A 21,116-nucleotide genomic window follows, 5' to 3' on the forward strand; every position below is an offset into this window, starting at 1 on the left:
CTACCCCTTATCCTTAGACTATGTCCCCTGGTTCTGGACTTTCCCAACATCGGGAACATTCTTCCTGCATCTAACCTGTCCAGTCCCGCCAGAATTTTATATGTTTCTATGAGATCTCCTCTCATCCTTCTAAACTCCAGTGAATATAGGCCCAGTCGATCCAGTCTCTCCTCATATGTCAGTCCTGCCATCCCGGCAATCAGTCTGGTGAACCTTTGCTGCACTTCCTCAATCGCAAGAATGTCCTTCCTCAGATTAGGAGACCAAAACTGAACACAATATTCCAGGTGAGGCCTCACCAAGGCCCTGTACAACTGCAGTAAGACCTCCCTGCTCCTACACTCAAATCCCCTAGCTATGAAGGCCAACATACCATTTGCCTTCTTCACCGCCTGCTGTACCTGCCAACTTTCAATGACTGATGTACCATGACACCCAGGTCTCATTGCACCTCCCCTTTTCCTAATCTGCCGCCATTCAGATAATATTCTGCCTTTGTGTTTTTGCCCCCAAAGTGGATAACCTCACATTTATCCACATTATACTGCATCTGCCATGCATTTGCCCACTCACCTAACCTGTCCGAGTCAACCTGCAGCCTCCTAGCATCCTCCTCACAACTCACACTGCCACCCAGTTTAGTGTCATTTGCAAACTTGGAGATATTACACACAATTCCTTCATCTAAATCATTAATGTATATTGTAAATAGTTGGGGTCCCAGCACCGAGCCCTGCGGCACTCCACTAGTCACTGCCTGCCATTCTGAAAAGGACCCGTTTATCCCGACTCTCTGCTTCCTGTCTTCCAACCAGTTCTCTATCCACATCAGTTCATTACCCCCAATACCAGGTGCTTTAATTGTGTGGGACCTACTCAAAAGCCTTTTGAAAGTCCAAATACACCACATCCACTGGTTCTCCCTTGTCCACTCTACTAGTTACATCCTCAAAAAATTCCAGAAGATTTGTCAAGCATGATTTCCCTTTCATAAATCATAGAAACATAGACACATAGAAAATAAGTGCAGGAGTAGGCCATTCGGCCCTTCGAGCCTGCACCACCATTCAATGAGTTCATGGCTGAACATGCAACTTCAGTACCCCATTCCTGTTTTCTCGCCACACCCCTTGATCCCCCTAGTAGTAAGGACTACATCTAACTCCTTTTTGAATATATTTAGTGAATTGGCCTCAACAACTTTCTGTGGTAGAGAATTCCACAGGTTCACCACTCTCTGGGTGAAGAAGTTTCTCCTCATCTCAGTCCTAAATGGCTTACCCCTTATCCTTAGACTGTGACCCCTGGTTCTGGACTTTCCCAACATTGGGAACATTCTTCCTGCATCCAACCTGTCTAAACCTGTCAGAATTTTAAACATTTCTATGAGATCCCCTCTCATTCTTCTGAACTCCAGTGAATACAAGCCCAGTTGATCCAGTCTTTCTTGATATGTCAGTCCCGCCATCCCGGGAATCAGTCTGCTGAACCTTTGCTGCACTCCCTCAATAGCAAGAATGTCCTTCCTCAAGTTAGGAGACCAAAACAATACTCCAGGTGTGGCCTCACCAAGGCCCTGTACAACTGTAGTAACACCTCCGTGCCCCTGTACTCAAATCCTCTCGCTATGAAGGCCAACATGCCATTTGCTTTCTTAACCGCCTGCTATACGTGCATGCCAACCTTCAATGCTTGATGTACCATGACACCCAGGTCTCGTTGCACCTTCCCTTTTCCTAATCTGTCACAATTCAGATAATAGTCTGTCTCTCTGTTTTTACCACCAAAGTGGATACCCTCACATTTATCCACATTATACTTCATCTGCCATGCATTTGCCCACTCACCTAACCTATCCAAATCACTCTGCAGCCTCATAGCATCCTCCTCGCAGCTCACACTGCCACCTAACTTAGTGTCATCTGCAAATTTGGAGATACTACATTTAATCCATTGGTCTAAATCATTAATGTACAATATAAACACAGAACCATGTGGTACCCCACTAGTCACTGCCTGCCATTCTGAAAAGTACCCATTTACTCCTACTCTTTGCTTCCTGTCTGCCAACCAGTTCTCAATTCACATCAGCACACTACCCCCAATCCCATGTGCTTTAACTTTGTACATTACTCTCTTGTGTGGGACCTTGTCGAAAGCCTTCTGAAAGTCCAAATACACCACATCAACTGGTTCTCCCTTGTCCACTCTACTGGAAACATGTTGACTTGGACTGATCCTGTCACTGCTTTCCAAATGCGCTGTTATTTCATCTTTAATAATTGATTCCAACATTTTCCCCACTACTGATGTCAGGCTAACTGGTCTATAATTACCCATTTTCTCTCCCTCCTTTTTTAAAAAGTGGTGTTACATTAGCTACCCTCCAGTCCATCGGAACTGCTCCAGAGTCGATAGACTGTTGGAAAATTATCACCAATGCATCTACTAATTCTAGGACCACTTCCTTAAATACTCTGGGATGCAAACTATCAGGCCCCGCGGATTTATCGGCCTTCAATCCCATCAGTTTTCCTAACACAATTTCCCGCCTAATAAGGATATCCTCCAGTTCCTCCTTCTCACTAGACCCTCGGCTCCCTAGTACATCCGGAAGGTTATTTGTGTTGTCCTTCGTGTAGACAGAACCAAAGTATTTGTTCAACTGGTCTGCCATTTCTTTGTTCCCCATTATAAATTCATCTGAATCTGACTGCAAGGGACCTACGTTTGTCTTCACTAATCTTTTCCACTTCACATATCTATAGAAGCTTTTGTAGTCATTTTTTATGTTCCCTACAAGCTAAGAGGCTGCAGGGTGACTTGGACAGGTTAGGTGAGTGGGCAAACACATGGCAGATGCAGTATACTGTGGTTAAATGTGAGGTTATCCACTTTGGTGGCAAAAACAGGAAGACAGAATATTATCTGAATGGTGACAGATTAGGAAAAAGGGAGATGCAACGAGACCTGGGTGTCATGGTACATCAGTCATTGAAGTTTGGCATGCAGGTACAGCAGTTGGTGAAGAAAGCAAATGGCATGTTGGCCTTCATAGCGAGGGGATTTGAGTATAGGAGCAGGGAGGTCTTACTGCAGTTGTACAGGGCCTTGGTGAATATTGTGTTCAGTTTTGGTCTCCTAATCTGAGGAAGGACGTTCTTGCTATTGAGGGAGTACAGCGGAGGTTCACCAGACTGATTCCCGGGATGGCAGGACTGACATATGAGGAGAGACTGGATCAACTGGGCTTATATCCACTGGAGTTTAGAAGATTGAGAGGGGATCTCATAGAAACATATTAAATTCTGACGGGACTGGATAGGTTAGAGGTAGGAAGAATGTCCCCGTTGCTGGGGAGTTCCAGAACCAGGGGTCACAGTCTAAGAATAAGGGGTAAGCCATTTAGGACCGAGGTGAAGAGAATCTTCTTCACTCAGAGAGTTGTTAACCTGTGGAATTCTCTACCACAGAAAGTTGTTGAGGTCAGATCAGATATATTCAAGAGGGAGTTAGATGTGGCCCTTACAGCCAAAGGGATGAAGGGGTATGGAGAGAAAGCAGGAAAGGGGTACTGAGGTTGAATGATCAGCCATGATCTTATTGAATGGTAGTGCAGGCTCGAAGGGCCGAATGGCCTACTCCTGCACCTATTTTCTATGTTTCTATGTTTAAAAAGGTCCTTATGCTGTCCCTAACATTCTGCAGCGAGTTTAACGAGTAATTAATGCACAAATGCAGCCACTTCCTGAGGCTAATGGCGGAGCGATGGAAATCGTCCAGCATCTTGTGACGATTTGCAACCCACGGGGAATCCCTCCCTCACCACAGTTGCCGGACAATCTTTGGGCTAATAACGGAGATCGCTGTTAACATCACCATTATCGGGAACGGTGACATTGTGGTTATGTTACTGGACTCGTAATCCAGGGGTCTGGACTCATGATCCGGAGACACAATTTCAAATCCCAACACGGCAGCTGGAGAATTTAAATTCAGTTCATTAAATAAATCTGGAATAAAAAGCTAGTATGAGTAATGGTGATCATGAAGCTATCAGATTGTCGTAAAACCCAACTGGTTCACTAATGGTCTTTAGGGAAGAAAATCTGCTGCCCTTACCCAGTCTGGCCTATACGTGACTCCAGTCCCACAGCAATGTGGTTGACTCTTAACTGCCCTCTGAAATGGCCCAGCGAGACACAGTTGTATTCAAGCAAGCACCCCCACCTTCTTGAGGGCAATTGGGGATGGGCAATAAATGCTGGCCTTGCCAGCGACGCCCATATCCCAAGAATGAGTTAAGTATTATCAGCTGTGGCTCAGTGGGCAGCACACTCACCCCTGAGTCAGAAAGTTGTGGGTTCAAGTCCCACTCCAGGGACTTGAATCTAGGCTGACACTCCAGTGCAGTGCTAAGGGAGCGCTGCACTGTTGGAGGTGCTGTCTTTCGGATACGACGATAAACCGAGGCCCTGTCTACCCTCTCAGGTGGAAGTAAAAGATCCCACGGCACTATTTCGAAGCAGAGCAGGGGAGTTATCCCCGGTGTCCTGGGCCAATATTTATCCCTCAATCAACATAACAAAAAACAGATTTTCTGGGTCATTATCACATTGATGTTAGTGGGAGCTTGCTGTGTGCTAATTGGCTGTCATGTTTCCCACATCACAACAGTGACTACACTCCAGAAGTACTTAATTGGCTGTAAAGTGCTTTGAGATGTCCGGTGGTCGTGAAAGGCGCTGTATTAATGCGAGTCTTCCTTTTATTTTGTCAGCAAATTCTGGGTCAAATTGTTTTCTTTGATTCCGGAATCGAGTAGGGATTAAATCTCCGGCAAGCCAATCCTTTGCTGTCTCCTACCCATCTGTCAGCAGTTGGCTCCTCGCCAACTTCAATAATAAAACTTTGGAAGACTTTCAACCAACTTCCAAAACTGTTTCCTCTCACCTTGATGTTGGGCTGCCTTCCAGTTTGCAAACTGTGCCTATCTCAGTGTGTGTCCTGAACACACACCTGTCCAGCCTTACAGCCAGCCAACATCAGCCTTGGAGTTTATAGTCAACAATAATAACTTGTATTTATATAGCGCCTTTAACGTAATGAAACATCCCAAGGCGCCTTTCAGGAGTATTGTGCGATAAAAATTTGACACCGAACCGCATAAGTAGAAATTAGCGCAAATGAAACACATAAGATTCTGAGGGGGCTCGACAAGGTGGATGCAGAGAGGATGCTTCTCCTCGTGGGGGAGACTAGAACTAGGGGGCATAGTTTCAGAATAAGGGGTCGCCCATTTAAAACAGAGATGAGGAGAAATTTCTTCTCTCAGAGGGTTGTAAATCTGTGGAATTTTCTGCCCCAGAGAGCTGTGGAGGCTGGGTCATTGAATATATTTAAGGCGGAGATAGACAGATTTTTGAACGATAAGGGAGTGAGGGGTTATGGGGAGCAGGCAGGGAAGTGGAGCTGAGTCCATGATCGGATCAGCCATGATCTTATTAAATGGCAGAGCAGGCTCGAGGGGCCACTGGCCTACTCCTGCTCCTATTTATTATGTTATTACCAAAAGCTTGGTCAAAGAGGCATGTTTTAAGGAGTGTCTTGAAGGAGGAAAGAGTGAGTTCCAGAGCTTGGGGCCCAGGCAACAGAAGGCACGGCCACCGATGGTGGAGCGATTATAATCAGGGATGCTCAGGAGGGCAGAATTAGAGGAGCGCAGATATCTCGGAGGGTTGTGGGGCTGGGGGAGATTACAGAGATAGGGAGGGACGAGGCCACGAAGGGATTTGAAAATAAGGATGAGAATTTTGAAATTGAGGCATTGCATAACCGGAAGCCAATGTAGGTCAGCGAGCACAGGAGGTGATGGGTGAGCGGGACTTGGTGCGAGTTAGGACACGGGCAGCCGAGTTTTGGATCACCTCGAGTTTACGTAGGGTAGAGTGTGGGAGGCCAGCCAGGAGTGCCATTGGAATAGTCAAGTCTAGAGATAACAGGGCTTCAGCAGCGGATGAGCTAAGGCAGGGGCGGAGACGGGCGATGTTACAGAGGTGGAAATAGACGGTTTTAGTTATGCTGCGGATGTGTGGTCGAAAGCTCATTTCAGTGTCAAATATGACACCAAGTTTGCCAACAGTCTGGTTCAGCCTCAATCATTTCATATTCAGCTACAATTGTCTGGTTTTCCTACAGGCCTATTTCCTGTGGTGGGGAAACCAGAACAAGGGGGCACATTCAGGAATGAAATTTACATTACATCGAGTCTACAGCACAGTAAAAGGCCATTCGGCCCATCGAGTCCGTGCCGGGGTTTATGCTCCACACCAGCCTCCTCCCACCCCTCTTTATCTCACCCCATCAACATATCCTTTTAGTCCTTTCTCCCTCGTGTGTTCAGAAGAATGAGAAGTGATCTTATCGAAACGTATAAGATTATGAGGGGGCTCGACAAGGTGGACGCAGAGAGGATGTTTCCACTGATGGGGGAGACTAGAACTAGGGGGCATGATCTTAGAATAAGGGGCCGCCCATTTAAAACTTAAATGAGGAGAAATTTCTTCTCACAGAGGGTTGTAAATCTGTGGAATTCACTGCCTCAGAGAGCTGTGGAGGCTGGGTCATTGAATAAATTTAAGACAGAGATAGGCAGTTTCTTAACCGATAAGGGAATAAGGGGTTATGGGGAGCGGGCAGGGAAGTGGACCTGAGTCCATGATCGGATCAGCCATGATCATATTAAATGGCAGAGCAGACTCGAGGGGCCGTATGGCCTACTCCTGCTCCTATTTCTTATGTTCTTATGGTCATATCTAGCTTCCCCTTGAACACGTGGATGCTATTCACCTCAACCACTCCCTGTGGTAGCGAGTTCCACATTTTCACCACTCTCTGGGTAAAGAAGTTTCTCCCTGAATTCCCTGTTTATATTTATGATTCCCAGTTTTGGATTCCTCCCTGCAAGTAGAAACATCTTCTCCACGTCTATCCTAGCAAACCCCCTTCTTAATTTTAAAGACCTCTGCCTGCTCTTTGCTCGAGAAAAGAGCCCCAGCCTGTTCAATCTTTCCTGATCGCTGTAACCTCTCAGTTCTGGCCCCTTGAGGCTGTTGCGTCATTCAATGAGATCAGGGCTGATCTGAGACCTAACTTTATAAACCCGCCTTTGGCCCATATCCCTTCATAGCTTTGGTTAACAGCAAGCTATCAATCTCCGATTTAAAATTAACAATTGAACCAGCATCATTTGCCATCTGTGGAAGGGAGTTCCAAACTTCTCCCACCCTCTGTGTGTAGAAGTGTTTCATCATTTCACTCCTGAAAGGTCTGGCTCTAATTTTCCGACTATGCCCCAAGTCCCAGACTCCCCAACCAGCGGGAATAGTTTCTCTCTGTCTACCCTATCTGTTCCCCTTAATATCCTGAAAACTTCAATCAGATCACCCCTTAACCATCTAATTTTGAGGGAATATAACCCTAACTTGTGTAATCTCTCCTCGTAACTTAACCCTTGGAGTGCGGGTATCATTCTAGTAAACCGACGCTGCACTCCCTCCCAGGCCAATATATCCTCCCTCAGGAGTGGTGCCCAGACCTGCTCAGTGCTCCAGGTGTGGGGCCTAGAACTGCTCACAGTGCTCCAGGTGGGGTCTAACTAGGGCTTTGTACAGCTGCAGCATAACTTCTGCCCCCTTGTACTCGAGTCCTCGAGATATAAAGGCCAGCATTCCATTAGCCATTTTGATTATTTTCTGTACCTGCACATGACATTTTAATGATCTATGTACCTGGACCCCAAGTCTCTTTGGGCCTCCACTGTTTTTGGCTTTTTACCATTTAGAAAGTTCCCTGCTCTATCTCTTTTAGGTCCAAAGTGGGTGACCTCACATTTGCCTACATTGAAATTCATTTACCACAATTTTGCCCATTCACTTAATCTGTCGATATCCCTGTGTAATTTTATGTTTCCCTTTACAATGTCGCCTATCTTTGTGTCATCGGCAAATCTGGGTATATGACTTTCTATGCCATCATCTAACTCGTTAATAAATACGGTGAATAGTTGAGGCACCAGCACTGATCCCTGCGGGACACCAGTTGTCACCTCTTGCCAAGTTGAGTACCTGCCCATTATCCCTACTCTCTGTCTCCAGTCGCTCAGCCAATTTCCTAACCAGGTCAATCATTTGTCCTCAATTCCGTGGGTGGACTTTTACCATAGTTAGCAGTCTCTTATGTGGGACTTTATCAAATGCCTCCTGGAAGTCCATATAAATAACAACCATCGACATTCCCCTGTCCAATACTTTAGTCACCTCCTCAAAAATTCAATCAGGTTTGTCAGGCACAATGCATTTTCTACATTGCAACAGTGACTGCACTCCAAAAAGTACTTCATTGGCTGTAAAGCGCTTTGGGACGTCCTGAAGTCATGAAAGGCGCGACAGAAAAATGCAAATTCTTTCTTTGTTTGTGAAGCAACCATTGTTCCGGCAAAGGAATGGTGCTCGCTCTGGTTTTCCAGGAGTGGGAAGGAGAGGGAGGAGATTAATGCGTTGATTCCACACTGCCATCTCGTGCACCTGACAGGCTGTGTCCCGCAAGGACATTTTTATTTCCGTGATTACTGTCAGTTCAGCTCCCCGCCCTGCCAGCTGCATGCAGCCCTTGACGCGAGTCGGTCCAGCCCAGTGCGGCAGTTCAGAGAAGGTTCACTAGGTTGATTCCTGAGATGAAGGGGTTGTCTTATGAAGAAAGGTTGAGCAGATTGGCCTTGTACTCATTGGAGTTTAGAAGAATGAGAGGTGATCTTATTGAAACGTATAAAATTCTGAGGGGGCTGGACAGAGAGGATGTTTCCCCTCGTGGGGGCATCTAGACCTAGGGGGCATAGTTTCAGAATAAGGGGTTGCCCATTTAAGATGGAAATGTGGAGGAATTTCTTCTTTCAGAAGGTTGTAAATCTGTGGAATTATCTACCCCAGAGAGCTGTGGAGGCTGGATCCTTGAATATATTTAAGGTAGACAAATTTTTGAAGGATAAGGGAGTCAAGGGTTATGGGGAGCGAGCAGGGAAGTGGAGTTGAGGCCAAGATCAGATCAGCCATGATCTCATTGAATGGCGGAGCAGGCTCGAGGGGCCAGATGGCCGAGACGTCTGCTCCTATTTCTTATGTTCTTATGAAGCAAAGCTTATCTCACCCTACTGCCAAGACCTGCGTGCCGAGGGGATTGAGGCTGAGAAAGAGTTTCGGCCAAGCCTTTGAATTTAGGCCATCTGGGTCAGGAGCTGAGCGCTCCATCACCATAGCAACTGGAACTGACTAACATTTTAGTTTTGCATGTGTTTACCAACCAGCGGGCTGTTTTGACATCCCCCAGGGACCTGCAGATGGGTGATTTGCAGAGAACGAACAGACAAGCATCTTCTGTAGCACCTTATCATATCCTCAGGATGCCCCATCGTGCTTCAAATTGATTTTGCTCTCAGCAATGTCGCATAAAAGTTAGATGAAGGACAGAATAAAGAACTTGCATTTCCGTTGCTCCTTTCTCAACCCTCAGGACTGTCCCAAAGCATTTCTCAGCCAATGAAATGCTTTTTGACGTGAAATAGCTGTTTTAAGGTCAGAAACGGGGCAGCCAATTTGGGCACAGTATGCTCCCACAAACAGCAATGTGATAATGTCCTGATAATCTGTTTTTTGTTTGTGATTTTGGTTGAGGGATAAACATTGGCACCGGGGATAATTCCCCTGCTCTTCTTCGAAAGACAGCAAAGGCGCGATAGAAATGCAAGTCTTTTTTTATTTCTGTCAATTGCAATTGGATTGATGCCAAGCTGAGCTTCAATTCCGTTCCCCCACTGGCCCCCCCCACCCCTTCCGTCACCGAGTGAAATCTCTAACATATCGCCCGTCTCTGTCCCCACGTCACTCCCACCATCGCGTGAAACCCCCACCTATGGCCCAGAAATCCTGGTTTTTCCTTCTACATTTGGTCCATTGACTGTTTACCCCTCCTGCCCTCCTCCCCATTCCCACCTCCAATCTCCCATCGCTGCCCAGAACCTTCAGTCATCACACCCTTGCACTCTTCCAAACTCCTCTGTCTTTCAACTCTGGGGAGTCGAGAACCAGGGGTCACAGTCTCAGGATAAGGGGTCGGCCATTTAGGACTGAGATGAGGAGAAACTTCTTCACTCAGAGGGTGGTGAATCTTTGGAATTCTCTGCCCCAGAGGGCTGTGGAGGCTCAGTCGTTGAGTATATTCACGACAGAGAGCGATAGATTTTTGGATATTAATGGAATCAAGGGACAGGGGGATAGTGCAGGAAAGTGGAGTTGAGGTCGAAGATGATCTTATTGAATGGCGGAGCAGGCTCGAGGGGCCGAAAGGCCGAATCCAACTCCTAATTCTTATTGTTCTCATGTTCTAAACTGCTCTCCCTCCCACTCCCAAAACTCACCACGTCAACTGTGCCTGTAGTCCCCTCTTCTAACCTTTGTCCCAAGGTCCTTTGTTGAATCCTACCTTTGCAAAGCATCATCATCATAGGCAGTACCTTGGAATCGAGGAAGACTCTCCAGCGATTTGAAGGGTCTACTGTACATGGTCCGTGTCTCTGAACCAACCAGGAGGGCGGGTATCACTACTGCCCTGCAGACCATGAGCTCGGTGGCAGATTTGAGGGCCTGGTCTTCGAACACTCTTTTCCTCAGGCGACCAAAGGTTGCGCTGGCGCGCCGGGGGCAGTGTTGAATCTCGTCGTCAATGTCTGCCCTTGCAAAGTACCTTAGCATCTTTGCCGTGCGAAAAGGGCTTATCGAAACGAAGGTATTTCTTTTCAGGAGCTTGTGTCGATTGTTGTCGATCGGGTCGGCGACAGTGCGTGAGGTGAACGCTCCACTTGGCCAATGGTATCAATGGGAGGCGTGGTCAATGTTGGGGGTTGTGCCTCATTTAAATATAATGAGGGAGCTGTTAAATGCCCTCTTTTTTTTTAAAAGCCCAGTAAGGTGGCGCAGCTATGATTTTTAGAGTGACACTGGGAGTGTCAGCCTGGATTTATGTGCTCAAGTCTCTGGAGTGGGACTTCTGACCCAGAGGCGAGTGTGCTGCCCACTGAGCCACAGCTGACCAAGAACAAAATTGTCTCAATCCGTTCTGAAAAGTCAGCTTTACTAACTTTCTTGAATATTATACAGCGTTATCTTCCCTTTTAAGTTGAGCTGTGAACATGGGAATTGGAACCAGGAATTGGTTCTGAATTGCGCTCCACCAGATTTCCTTGTCATGGGTTGCAGGCAGTCACTTCCATTGAATGTCACGGTGAAACTCTCCGCAGGCATCCCGTGCAGCCTGGGTCAGCCGCGGCTCAGTGGGTACGGAAGGTAGAGCCATTTTCAGGACAAAGTCCCACAGGAAATGACTGGTAATGGGGGCAGGCCTTAGACTGAAAGCCAGGCTGATTGGCTGAAAATCGGTCGGGCGGGGCCATCCGCCGCTGTCAGTCAGCGGTGGAGTCGCCGTGACACCTCAGCGCGTGCGCGTCACCGCGCGCTCTCCCCTCCGATCATTCTTTTAATCTTTGGCTACCGAGCCACCAGGGAGATGGTGCGGAGATGGTGCACTGGCAGAAAAAACCTGTCGGGGGGGCACTGCATGGCGGGGGTTCGACCTGAATATCGGGAGGTCAGTATTTTTGCATAATAAAATTGGTGGTGCAACCCCTGATGACTCGCTTTCGGTAGTTATCAGAATCGGGCAGAATCAGGGAGCAGGCCGACAAATCCTGGACCTGAATTTAGGTCGGGTCGGCCTGTTGACCCCGGCGGCCATTCAATTTTTACGCAAACTGGCATTGACGGGTCTCTTTAAGACCCTGAATTTCGGCCCCCAAATTTTCAAGCAAGTGGACTTTTGCACCTCAATTATTGGAATCATTCCATAATTAATGAGGCACAAGGTGATTCCAGTTATCCGTGACTGCTGGAATCTCCAGGAGACTCTAAATACTGCAGTTATCGCAGAAGCACTTCTATCTCGCTCTTCATTGGTTTCCATTCTTGATTTCAACAACACCGTGGCCATGTGCATTACCCAGTTGCCGAGGCAGGGGCGGCTCAGCGATCCAGCACCAATCACACGGCCAAGGTGCAAGTCATTTGCAGCGGTCCCTCTTACAGTTATTGCTTTGACTTCTGCGATAGAAAGAAAGAAAGACTTGCATTTCTGTAGCGCCTTTCACGACCGCCGAACGTCTCCAAGCGCTCCAAGTACTTTTTGAAGTGTAGTCACTGTTGTAATGTAGGAAACGTGGCAGCCAATTTGCGCACAGCAAGCTCCCACAAACAGCAATGCGATAATGACCCGATAATGTTTTTTATGTTGATTGAGGGATAAATACTGGCCAAATATTTATTTGGGGATAAATAACTCTCCTGCTCTTCTTCGAAATAGTGCCGTGGAATCTTTTACATCCACCTCATAAGCTTATATCCACTTCTTCACACAAAGGCGGCAGAAGTGTGGAACTCTCTCCCACAAAAAGCAATAGATGCGAGCTACCTTAATAGTTTTAAAGCTGAGGTGGATATATTATTGCCAGACAAGGGTATAAAAGATATGGATCCAAGGCAGGTGGATGGTGTTAAGATACTTAATGTAAATGCCTACTCCCGTTCCTATGTTCATTCAGTTTTTATTAGATAATTAATCAAAAGATGTATGTGTAGAAGCAATCAGAGCTGTGGGAATTGTTGCGTCCTCTTAAGAGGACAGACAGGGGGCGTCGGTTTAACGTCTCATCTGAAAGCTGGCACCTCCGACAGTGCAGCTCTCCCTCAGCACTGCACTGGAGGGTCAGCCTAGATTTTTCTGCTCAAGTCGCTGGAGTGGGACTTGAACCCACAACCTTCTGACTCAGAGGCGAGAGAGAGAGAGAGCTACCCACTGAGCCACGGCTGACCCAGGCTGCACGGGATGCCTGCGGAGAGTTTCACCGTGACATTCAATGGAAGTGACTGCCTGCAACCCATGACAAGGAAATCTGGTGGAGCGCAATTCAGAACCAATTCCTGGTTCCAATTCCCATGTTCACAGCTCAACTTAAAAGGGAAGATAACGCTGTATAATATTCAAGAAAGTTAGTAAAGCTGACTTTTCAGAATGGATTGAGACAATTTTGTTCTTGGTCAGCTGTGGCTCAGTGGGCAGCACACTCGCCTCTGGGTCAGAAGGCTGTGGGTTCAAGTGGGACTTGAGCACATAAATCCAGGCTGACACTCCCAGTGCAGTACTGAGGGAGCGCTGCACTGTCAGAGGGGCAGTACTGAGGGAGCGCTGCACTGTCAGAGGGGCAGTACTGAGGGAGCGCTGCACTGTCAGAGGGGCAGTACTGAGGGAGCGCTGCACTGTCGGAGGGGCAGTGCTGAGGGAGCGCTGCACTATCAGAGGGGCAGTACTGAGGGAGCGCCGCACTGTTAGAGGGACAGTGCTGAGGGAGCGCTGCACTGTCAGAAGGGCAGTACTGAGGGAGCGCCGCAGTGTCGGAGGGGCAGTACTGAGGGAGCGCTGCACTGTCAGAGCGGCAGTGCTAAGGGACTATCGGAGGGGCAATACTGAGGGAGCGCTGCACTGTCAGAGGGGCAGTGCTAAGGGAGCGCTGCACTGTCGGAGGGGCAGTACTGAGGGAGCGATGCACTGTCAGAGGGGCAGTACTGAGGGAGCGCCGCAGTGTCGGTGGGGCAGTACTGAGGGAGCGCCGCACTGTTAGAGGGACAGTGTTGAGGGAGCGCCGCACTGTTAGAGGGGCAGTACTGAGGGAGCGCCGCAGTGTCGGTGGGGCAGTACTGAGGGAGCGCCGCACTGTTAGAGGGGCAGTACTGAGGGAGCGCTGCACTATCAGAGGGGCAGTACTGAGGGAGCGCTGCACTGTCAGAGGGGCAGTACTGAGGGAGCGCCGCACTGTCGGAGGGGCAGTACTGAGGGAGCGCCGCACTGTCGGAGGGGCAGTACTGAGGGAGCGCTGCACTGTCAGAGGGGCAGTACTGAGGGAGCGCCGCACTGTCGGAGAGGCAGTACTGAGGGAGCGTGTATACCGTCGGAGGGGCAGTACTAAGGGAGCGCTGCACTGCTGGAGGGGCAGTGCTGAGGGAGCGCCGCACGGTCAGAGGGGGCAGTACTGAAGGAATGCTGCGCTGTCAGAGGTGCCGTCTTTCAGATGAGATGTTAAACCGAGGCCCCGTCAGCTCTATCACATGGATGTAAACGATCCCGCGGCACTATTTTGAAGAAGAGCAGGGGAGTTATCCCCGGTGTCCTGGGGCCAATATTTATCCCTCAATCAACATCACTAAAAACCAGATGAACTGGTCATTATCACATTGCTGTTTGTGGGAGCTTGCTGTGCGCAAATTGGCTGCCACGTTTCCCTTATTACAACAGTGACTACACTCCAAAAGTACTTCATTGGCTGTGAATTGCTTTGGGACGTCCGGTGGTGGTGAATGGCGTGAGATAAATGCAAGTCTTCAATATCAAGACCTCATACACTGGCTCCAGTCACCTCAAGCTCAGTGTAGTGTTCAGTACAGTGATTTTGGTTTATTCAAAGCTTTCATTTTCTGTTTTTCAGGCTGAAGAGAAAGCACATTCAGAGGTAAGTGCAACAATTGTACAAAATGTGTGTCTGAAATCAAAAGCTGCCTGTTCCATCTTGAATCCATATACTTTGTATCATGATGTGTGCATGTGCATATTTCTCTCCCAAAAGTTGGCAATGTAAGTGTTCAGAAGGAAAGGGTAGAGACTTTATTGTTTCATTCTTTGGGATGTGAGCATCGCTGGTAAGGCCCGCATTTATTGCCCATCCCTAATTGCCCCTTGAGAAGGTGGTGGTGAGCCGCCTTCTTGAACCGCTGCAGTCCGTGTGGTGAAGGTGCTCCCACAGTGCTGTTAGGGAGGGAGTTCCAGGATTGTGACCCAGCGACGATGAAGGAACGGCCGATATATTTCCAAGTCAGGATGGTGTGTGACTGGGAGGGGAACGTGGAGGTGATGGTGTTCCCATGCGCCTGCTGCCCTTGTCCTTCAAGGTGGTAGAGGTCGTGGGTTTAGGAGGTGCTGCCGAAGAAGCCTTGGCGAATGAACATTAAAATGGAGTTAGATAAGGATAGAAAGTGGCCAAAGGGCACAGTGGATCCCCGAAAACTTTCTAACCCAGGTTTGGCACTGGATTTATACTCAATGAGGTGTGAAAGCGAAGTGGTGTGAGACTGCCTCCTCCAGGGACTCTCACTCCGCTTTGCCCGAAAGTCAAGTTGGTGTCTACTGCCAGTATAAGGAGGCCATTCAGCCCATTGTGTCTGCCGGCTCTTTGAAAGAGTGATCCAGTCAGTCTCACTCCCCCCGTTCTTTCCTCACGTCCCTGCAATTTTTTCTCCTTCAAATATTTATCCAATTCCATTTTAAAAGTTACTGTCGAATCTCTGGTCCTGTCTAATATTTATCCCTCAATTAACATTAAAAAAAAAACAGATTATCCGGTCATTATCACATTTCTGTGTGTGGGAGCTTGCTGTGTGCAAATTGGCTGCCGCATTTCCCATATTGCAACAGTGACTACACTCCAAAAGTACTTCATTGGCTGTAAAGTGCTTTGAGATGTCCGGTGCTCATGAAAGACGCTATAAAACTTACTTACTTACTTACTCCCTCCCTCTCTTCCTTCCTTCCTTCCTCCCTTCCTCCCTTCCTTCCCTCTCTTCCTTCCTTTCTCCCTTCCTTCCTCTCTTCCCTCCCTCTCTTCCCTCCCTCCCTCCCTTCCTTCCTCTCTTCCACCGCCCTTTCAGGCAGCGCATTCCAGATCATAACAACTCACTGCATTAAAAAATATTTCTCCCCATCTCCCCCTCTGGTTCTTTTGCCAATAATCTGTGTCCTGCGAAATGAGCCGTGTGATAAATGCACGGTGAGAATCACTTGGATGCACAGGCCTTGGAAAAATGTGGTGAGTTTGCAATGAAAGAATTGTGAAATGGTTGGAGGATGTGAAGGGCTGCACGTGGGATCCTGCTTCAGTGGAGCTCCAGGGGAGGATAGAAATTGGTGGTTCCGCTAATCTGTCACTTCGCACCATTCGTACCTTTCTGAGACACTGTTTTAATCGCGGATATTTTTCTCTTGTACACTAGCAAATTCGCAAGCTGCGGCGGGAATTGGACACGTCCCAAGAGAAGGTTGCGACACTCACCTCTCAGCTTTCCGCCAACGTAAGTTACTCGCCTCTCCCGCTGAAAAACCCATTTGCAGAGTAAATAAAGTAAACAAGTACAGAAAATAACCAAAAGCAAAATACTGCGTTTGCTGGGATCTGAAATAAAATCAGAAAATGCTGGAAATCTCAGCGGGTCAGGCAGCATCTGTGGAGAGGAAGCAGAGTTAACGTTTCAGGTCGATGACCCTTCGTCAGAACTGGAGAGTGTTGGAAAAGAACGGATTCTTAACCAGCACTGAAAGGGGGAGGGGAAGAAAGAACAAAAGCGAAGGTCTGTGATCGGGTGGAAGGCAGGAGAGATTAGAGAGACAAAAGGGATGATGGGCCGAATTGAAATGGTAGAAAAAGATTAATCTGGATAGGATGTGAATGGCGAAGTAATGACCAGCTGCCATTGGAGACAAAGAAAAATAAATAAATATAAGCTTGAGGGCAGGGAAATAATCAAAAAGGCTAATGGAATGCAGGCCTTTATAGCTAGAGGACTTGAATACAAGGGGGTAGAAGTTATGTTGCAAATGTACAAAATCCTGGTTAGACCACATCTGGAGCACTGTGTTCGGTTCTGGGCATTGCACTTTAGGGAGGATATATTGGCCTTGGAGGGAGTGCAGCGTAGTTTACCAGAATGATACCTGGACTTCAAGGGGTGCGTTACATACGAACATAAGAAATAGGAGTTGGAGTAAGGCATTTGGCGCCTTGAGCCTGCTCCACTATTCAACAAGGTCAGGGCTGATCTTCTACCTCAACTCCACTTTCCCGCACTATTCCTTAATTCCCTTAGTTCCCAAAAATGTAATGTCCTCTGTCCTGAATGTAATCAAAGACTGAGCCTCCACAGCCCTCTGGGGTAGAGAATTCCAAAGATTCACCACCCTCTGAGTTAAGAAATTTCTCCTCATCTCAGTCTTAAATGGCCGACCCCTTATTCTGAGACTGTGACCCCTGGTTCTAGACTCCCCAGCCCGGGGGAAACATTTTCTCAACATTATCCCTGTCATGCCCCTTAAGAATTTAATGTTTCAATTAGATCACCTCCCATTCTTCTAAACTCCAGAGAATATAGACCTAGTCTACTCAATCTCTCCTCATAGGACAATCCCCCCCTCATTACGAGGAGAGATTACACAAATCAGGGTTGTACTCCCCAGAATTTAGAAGGTTAAGGGGTGATCTGATCGAAGTTTTCAAAATATTAAGGGGAACAGATCAATTGTTAATTTTAAATTGGAGATTGATAGCTTTCTGTTAACCAAAGGTATTGAGGGATATGGGCCAAAGGTATATGGAGTTAGGTCGAAGATCAGCCATCAACTCATTGAATGGTGGAGCAGGCTCGAGGGGCCGAATGGCCTCCTCCTGCTCCTATGTTGCTAATCAAGACGCCGCAAAAAAGGCAGTTGGATCATCTTCTGATAATTTTACAGTAAAAGGTTCGGGTGATTGCCGTGATCATACTCCTGTATAATAGGGCTGCTAGGAGATGGAAATCAAATGCTCTTGATAAATAATACATGTCAATGGTTGAAGCTGGATTTGTTAGAGGGGCCTTATTCGGTTTTGTTTTTGCGTGGTGCAGTGTTCAGAAGCGTAGACCCCAGCAAATGTCTTGTCCCAAATATTAACAGAAAATGCTGAAACACACAGCAGGTCAGGCAACATCTGTGGAGCGAGAAACCGGGATTGGACAGGTTAGATGCAGGAAGAATGTTCCCGATGTTGGGGAAGTCCAGAACCAGGGGTCACCATCTAAGGATAAGGGGTAAGCCATCTAGGACAGAGATGAGGATCAACTTCTTCACTCAGAAAATTGTGAACCTGTGGAATTCTCTACCACAGAAAGTTGTTGGGGCCAGTTCGTTAGATGTATTCAAAAGGGAGTTAGATGTGGCCCTTACGGCTAAAGGGATCAAGGGGTAAGGAGAGAAAGCAGGAATGGGGTACTGAAGTTGCATGATCAGCCATGATCATATTGAATGGGGGTGCAGGCTCGAAGGGCCGAATGGCCTGCTCCTGCACCTATTTTCTATGTTTCTATGTTAACGTTTCAGGTCGATGACCTTTCGTCTGAACTGGAAAAAATTAGAGATGTAACTGATTTTAAGCAAGTACAGAGGTGGGGAAGGGAGAAAGGAATGCAAGGGAAGGTCTGTGATAGGGTGGAGGGCAGGAATGATTGAATGACAAAAGGGATGATGGTGCGAGGCAAAAGGAGATGGTCATAAGAACATAAGAACATAAGAATTAGGAACAGGAGTAGGCCATCTAACCCCTCGAGCCTGCTCCGCCATTCAACAAGATCATGGTTGATCTGACCGTGGACTCAGCTCCACTTACCCACCCGCTCCCCATAACCCTTAATTCCCTTATTGGTTAAAAATCTATCTATCTGTGACTTGAACACATTCAATGAGCTAGCCTCAACTGCTTCCTTGGGCAGAGAATTCCACAGATTCACAACCCTCTGGGAAAAGAAATTCCTTCTCAACTCGGTTTTAAATTGGCTCCCCCGTATTTTGAGGCTGTGCCCCCTAGTTCTAGTCTCCCCGACCAGTGGAAACAGCCTCTCTGCCTCTATCTTGTCTATCCCTTTCATTATTTTAAATGTTTATAAGATCACTGATCACGGGACAAGTAAAGAAACAAAAGATGAGTCTAGATCGGGTATGAATGGTTACAGCAGAAACATTTACTAGCAACTGCTGTCTGAAAAAAATGGGAGCAGTGATAACCTAGCCAGACAGAAGGGCAAAAATCACAACCAAGACTATATACGAAGCTAATTTTCAACCTCCAACTTGAGTGGCTTAATAAGTCCATTGTTACCTATAAATAATAACAAATGTGTTTGAAAGTAAGAACATAAGAAATAGGAGCAGGAGTAGACCATGCGGCCCCTCGAGCCTGCTCTGCCATTTAATAAGATCATACGTTCCCATCTGATCCCCATATCCCTTTATTCCCCAGAGTCCAAAAATCTATCGATCTCAGCCTTGAATATACTCAAAGACTGAGTCTCCACAGCCCTCTAGGGTAGAGAATTCCAAAGATTCACCACCCTCTGAGTGAAGATATTTCTCCTCGCCTCAGTCCTAAATGGCCGACCCCAATCATGAGACCGTGACCCCTGGTTCTAGACTCTCGCCAGGGGGTGAAACCTCCCAGCATCTCCCCTGTCAATCCCCCTCAGAATCTTATATGTTTCAATGAGATAAAGAAAGAAAGACTTGCATTTATATAGTGCCTTTCATGACCACCAGATGTCCCAAAGCGCTTTACAGTCAATGAAGTACTTTTGGCGAGTAGTCACTGTTATAATATGGGAAATGCGCCAACTAATTTGTGCACAATAAGCTCCCAGAATCAGCAATAGGATAATGACCAGATTATCTGTTTTAGTGATGTTGATTGAGGGATAAATATTGGTCAGGACACCGGGGATAACTCCCCTGCTCTTCTTCGAAATAGAGAGCAGGCGGGGTCTTGGTTTAATGTTTCACCCGTAAAACGGCACCTCAGCACCACACTGGGAGCTTTGTGCTCAAGTCTCTGGAGTGGGACTTGAACCCACAACCTTCTGACTCAGAGGTGCGAGTGCTGCCCACTGAGCCACAATGCTGTTTATCATAAATCGCTAATTTGGTCTCCTAATCTGAGGAAGGACATTCTTGCTATTGAGGGAGTGCAGCGAGGGTTCACCAGACTGATTCCCCAGATGGCAGGACTGACATATCAAGAAAGACTGGATCGACTAGGCTTATATTCACTGGAATTTAGAAGGATGAGAGTGGATCTCATAGAAACATATAAAATTCTGACGGGATTGGACAGGTTAGATGCAGGAAGAATGTTCCCGATGTTGGGGAAGTCAAGAACCAAGGGTTACAGTCGAAGGATAAGGAGTAAGCCATTTAGGACCGAGATGAGGAGAAACTTCTTCACTCAGGGAATTGTGAACCTGTGGAATTCTCTGCCACAGAAAGTTGTTGAGGCCAGTTCGTTGGATATATTCAAAAGGGAGTTAGATGTGGCCCTTACAGCTAAAGGGATCAAGGGGTATGGCGAGAAAGCAGGAATGGGGTACTGAAGTTGCATGATCAGCCATGATCATATTGAATGGTGGTGCAGGCTCGAAGGGCCGAATGGCCTACTCCTGCGCCTATTTTCTATGGTTCTATGTTTCTGCTAGTCTTTCATTGAGGAGCTAACTTCACTGTTAGTGGTCTCTGGGTTATTAAGCAATGTTGCGAAGCTTTGACTTGCGCTGTTATAAAGAATGGTTTCCTTTGATGAGGAGCAGGGAGAGAGCTAAAAGCACAGAGATGTGATTGCCTAGATTTCAACAAGTACAATGCCACGCCGATGATACGCCTTCAGACATAAGACGTGCTTCTGCACAGAGCACTTCTAGTTGCAAGTCAGATGTCATTATTTGATAACTGAGAATGGAGATGTCAGTGACAGCTTAACTTCTCTCTTTATCGTTGACATTGCATTTAGCAACAGTCAAATTGACAGAAAAAATATGTTTTAATGAGGGCTGTCAGCCACCAGGTGTATAAGTACACGAGGCTCTGAATACTGACGGGTGGACCTGCTTTCTGCTACAAGTATCTCATGTTTTTAAGTGGGGACATGAGTGTGACAGGCTCGGCTCAAGAGGCTTATGGTGATCAGCAATTCTGTTTTGGGAAATTGGAAGGATTCCAGATTGCATATTTGTCTTTGATCCCTGGAGCCAGGATCTGCCATGGCAGTTGGAGTGTCGCCAGGGGTGTCTCCTCTGGCCAGCTTCCCAGGGTAACTTTGTCCAAGTTCAGTATTACCTCCT

At 47.2% G+C, this 21,116-nt stretch overlaps 1 protein-coding gene across 1 annotated transcript in view; it reads left to right on the forward strand.

Moving 5' to 3' along the window:
- nav3 (neuron navigator 3) overlaps positions 1 to 21,116 on the forward strand; it is a 463,067-nt gene that overhangs the window by 363,408 nt on the left and 78,543 nt on the right. Inside the window, exons 21-22 of the mRNA XM_070900107.1 lie at positions 14,642 to 14,665; positions 16,200 to 16,277. Coding sequence (XP_070756208.1) covers positions 14,642 to 14,665; positions 16,200 to 16,277 — 102 coding nt within the window. The remainder of the gene's footprint in view (positions 1 to 14,641; positions 14,666 to 16,199; positions 16,278 to 21,116) is intronic.

Source organism: Pristiophorus japonicus, chromosome 15, assembly GCF_044704955.1.
Source record: "Pristiophorus japonicus isolate sPriJap1 chromosome 15, sPriJap1.hap1, whole genome shotgun sequence".
NCBI classification, from domain to species: Eukaryota; Metazoa; Chordata; class Chondrichthyes; family Pristiophoridae; genus Pristiophorus; species Pristiophorus japonicus.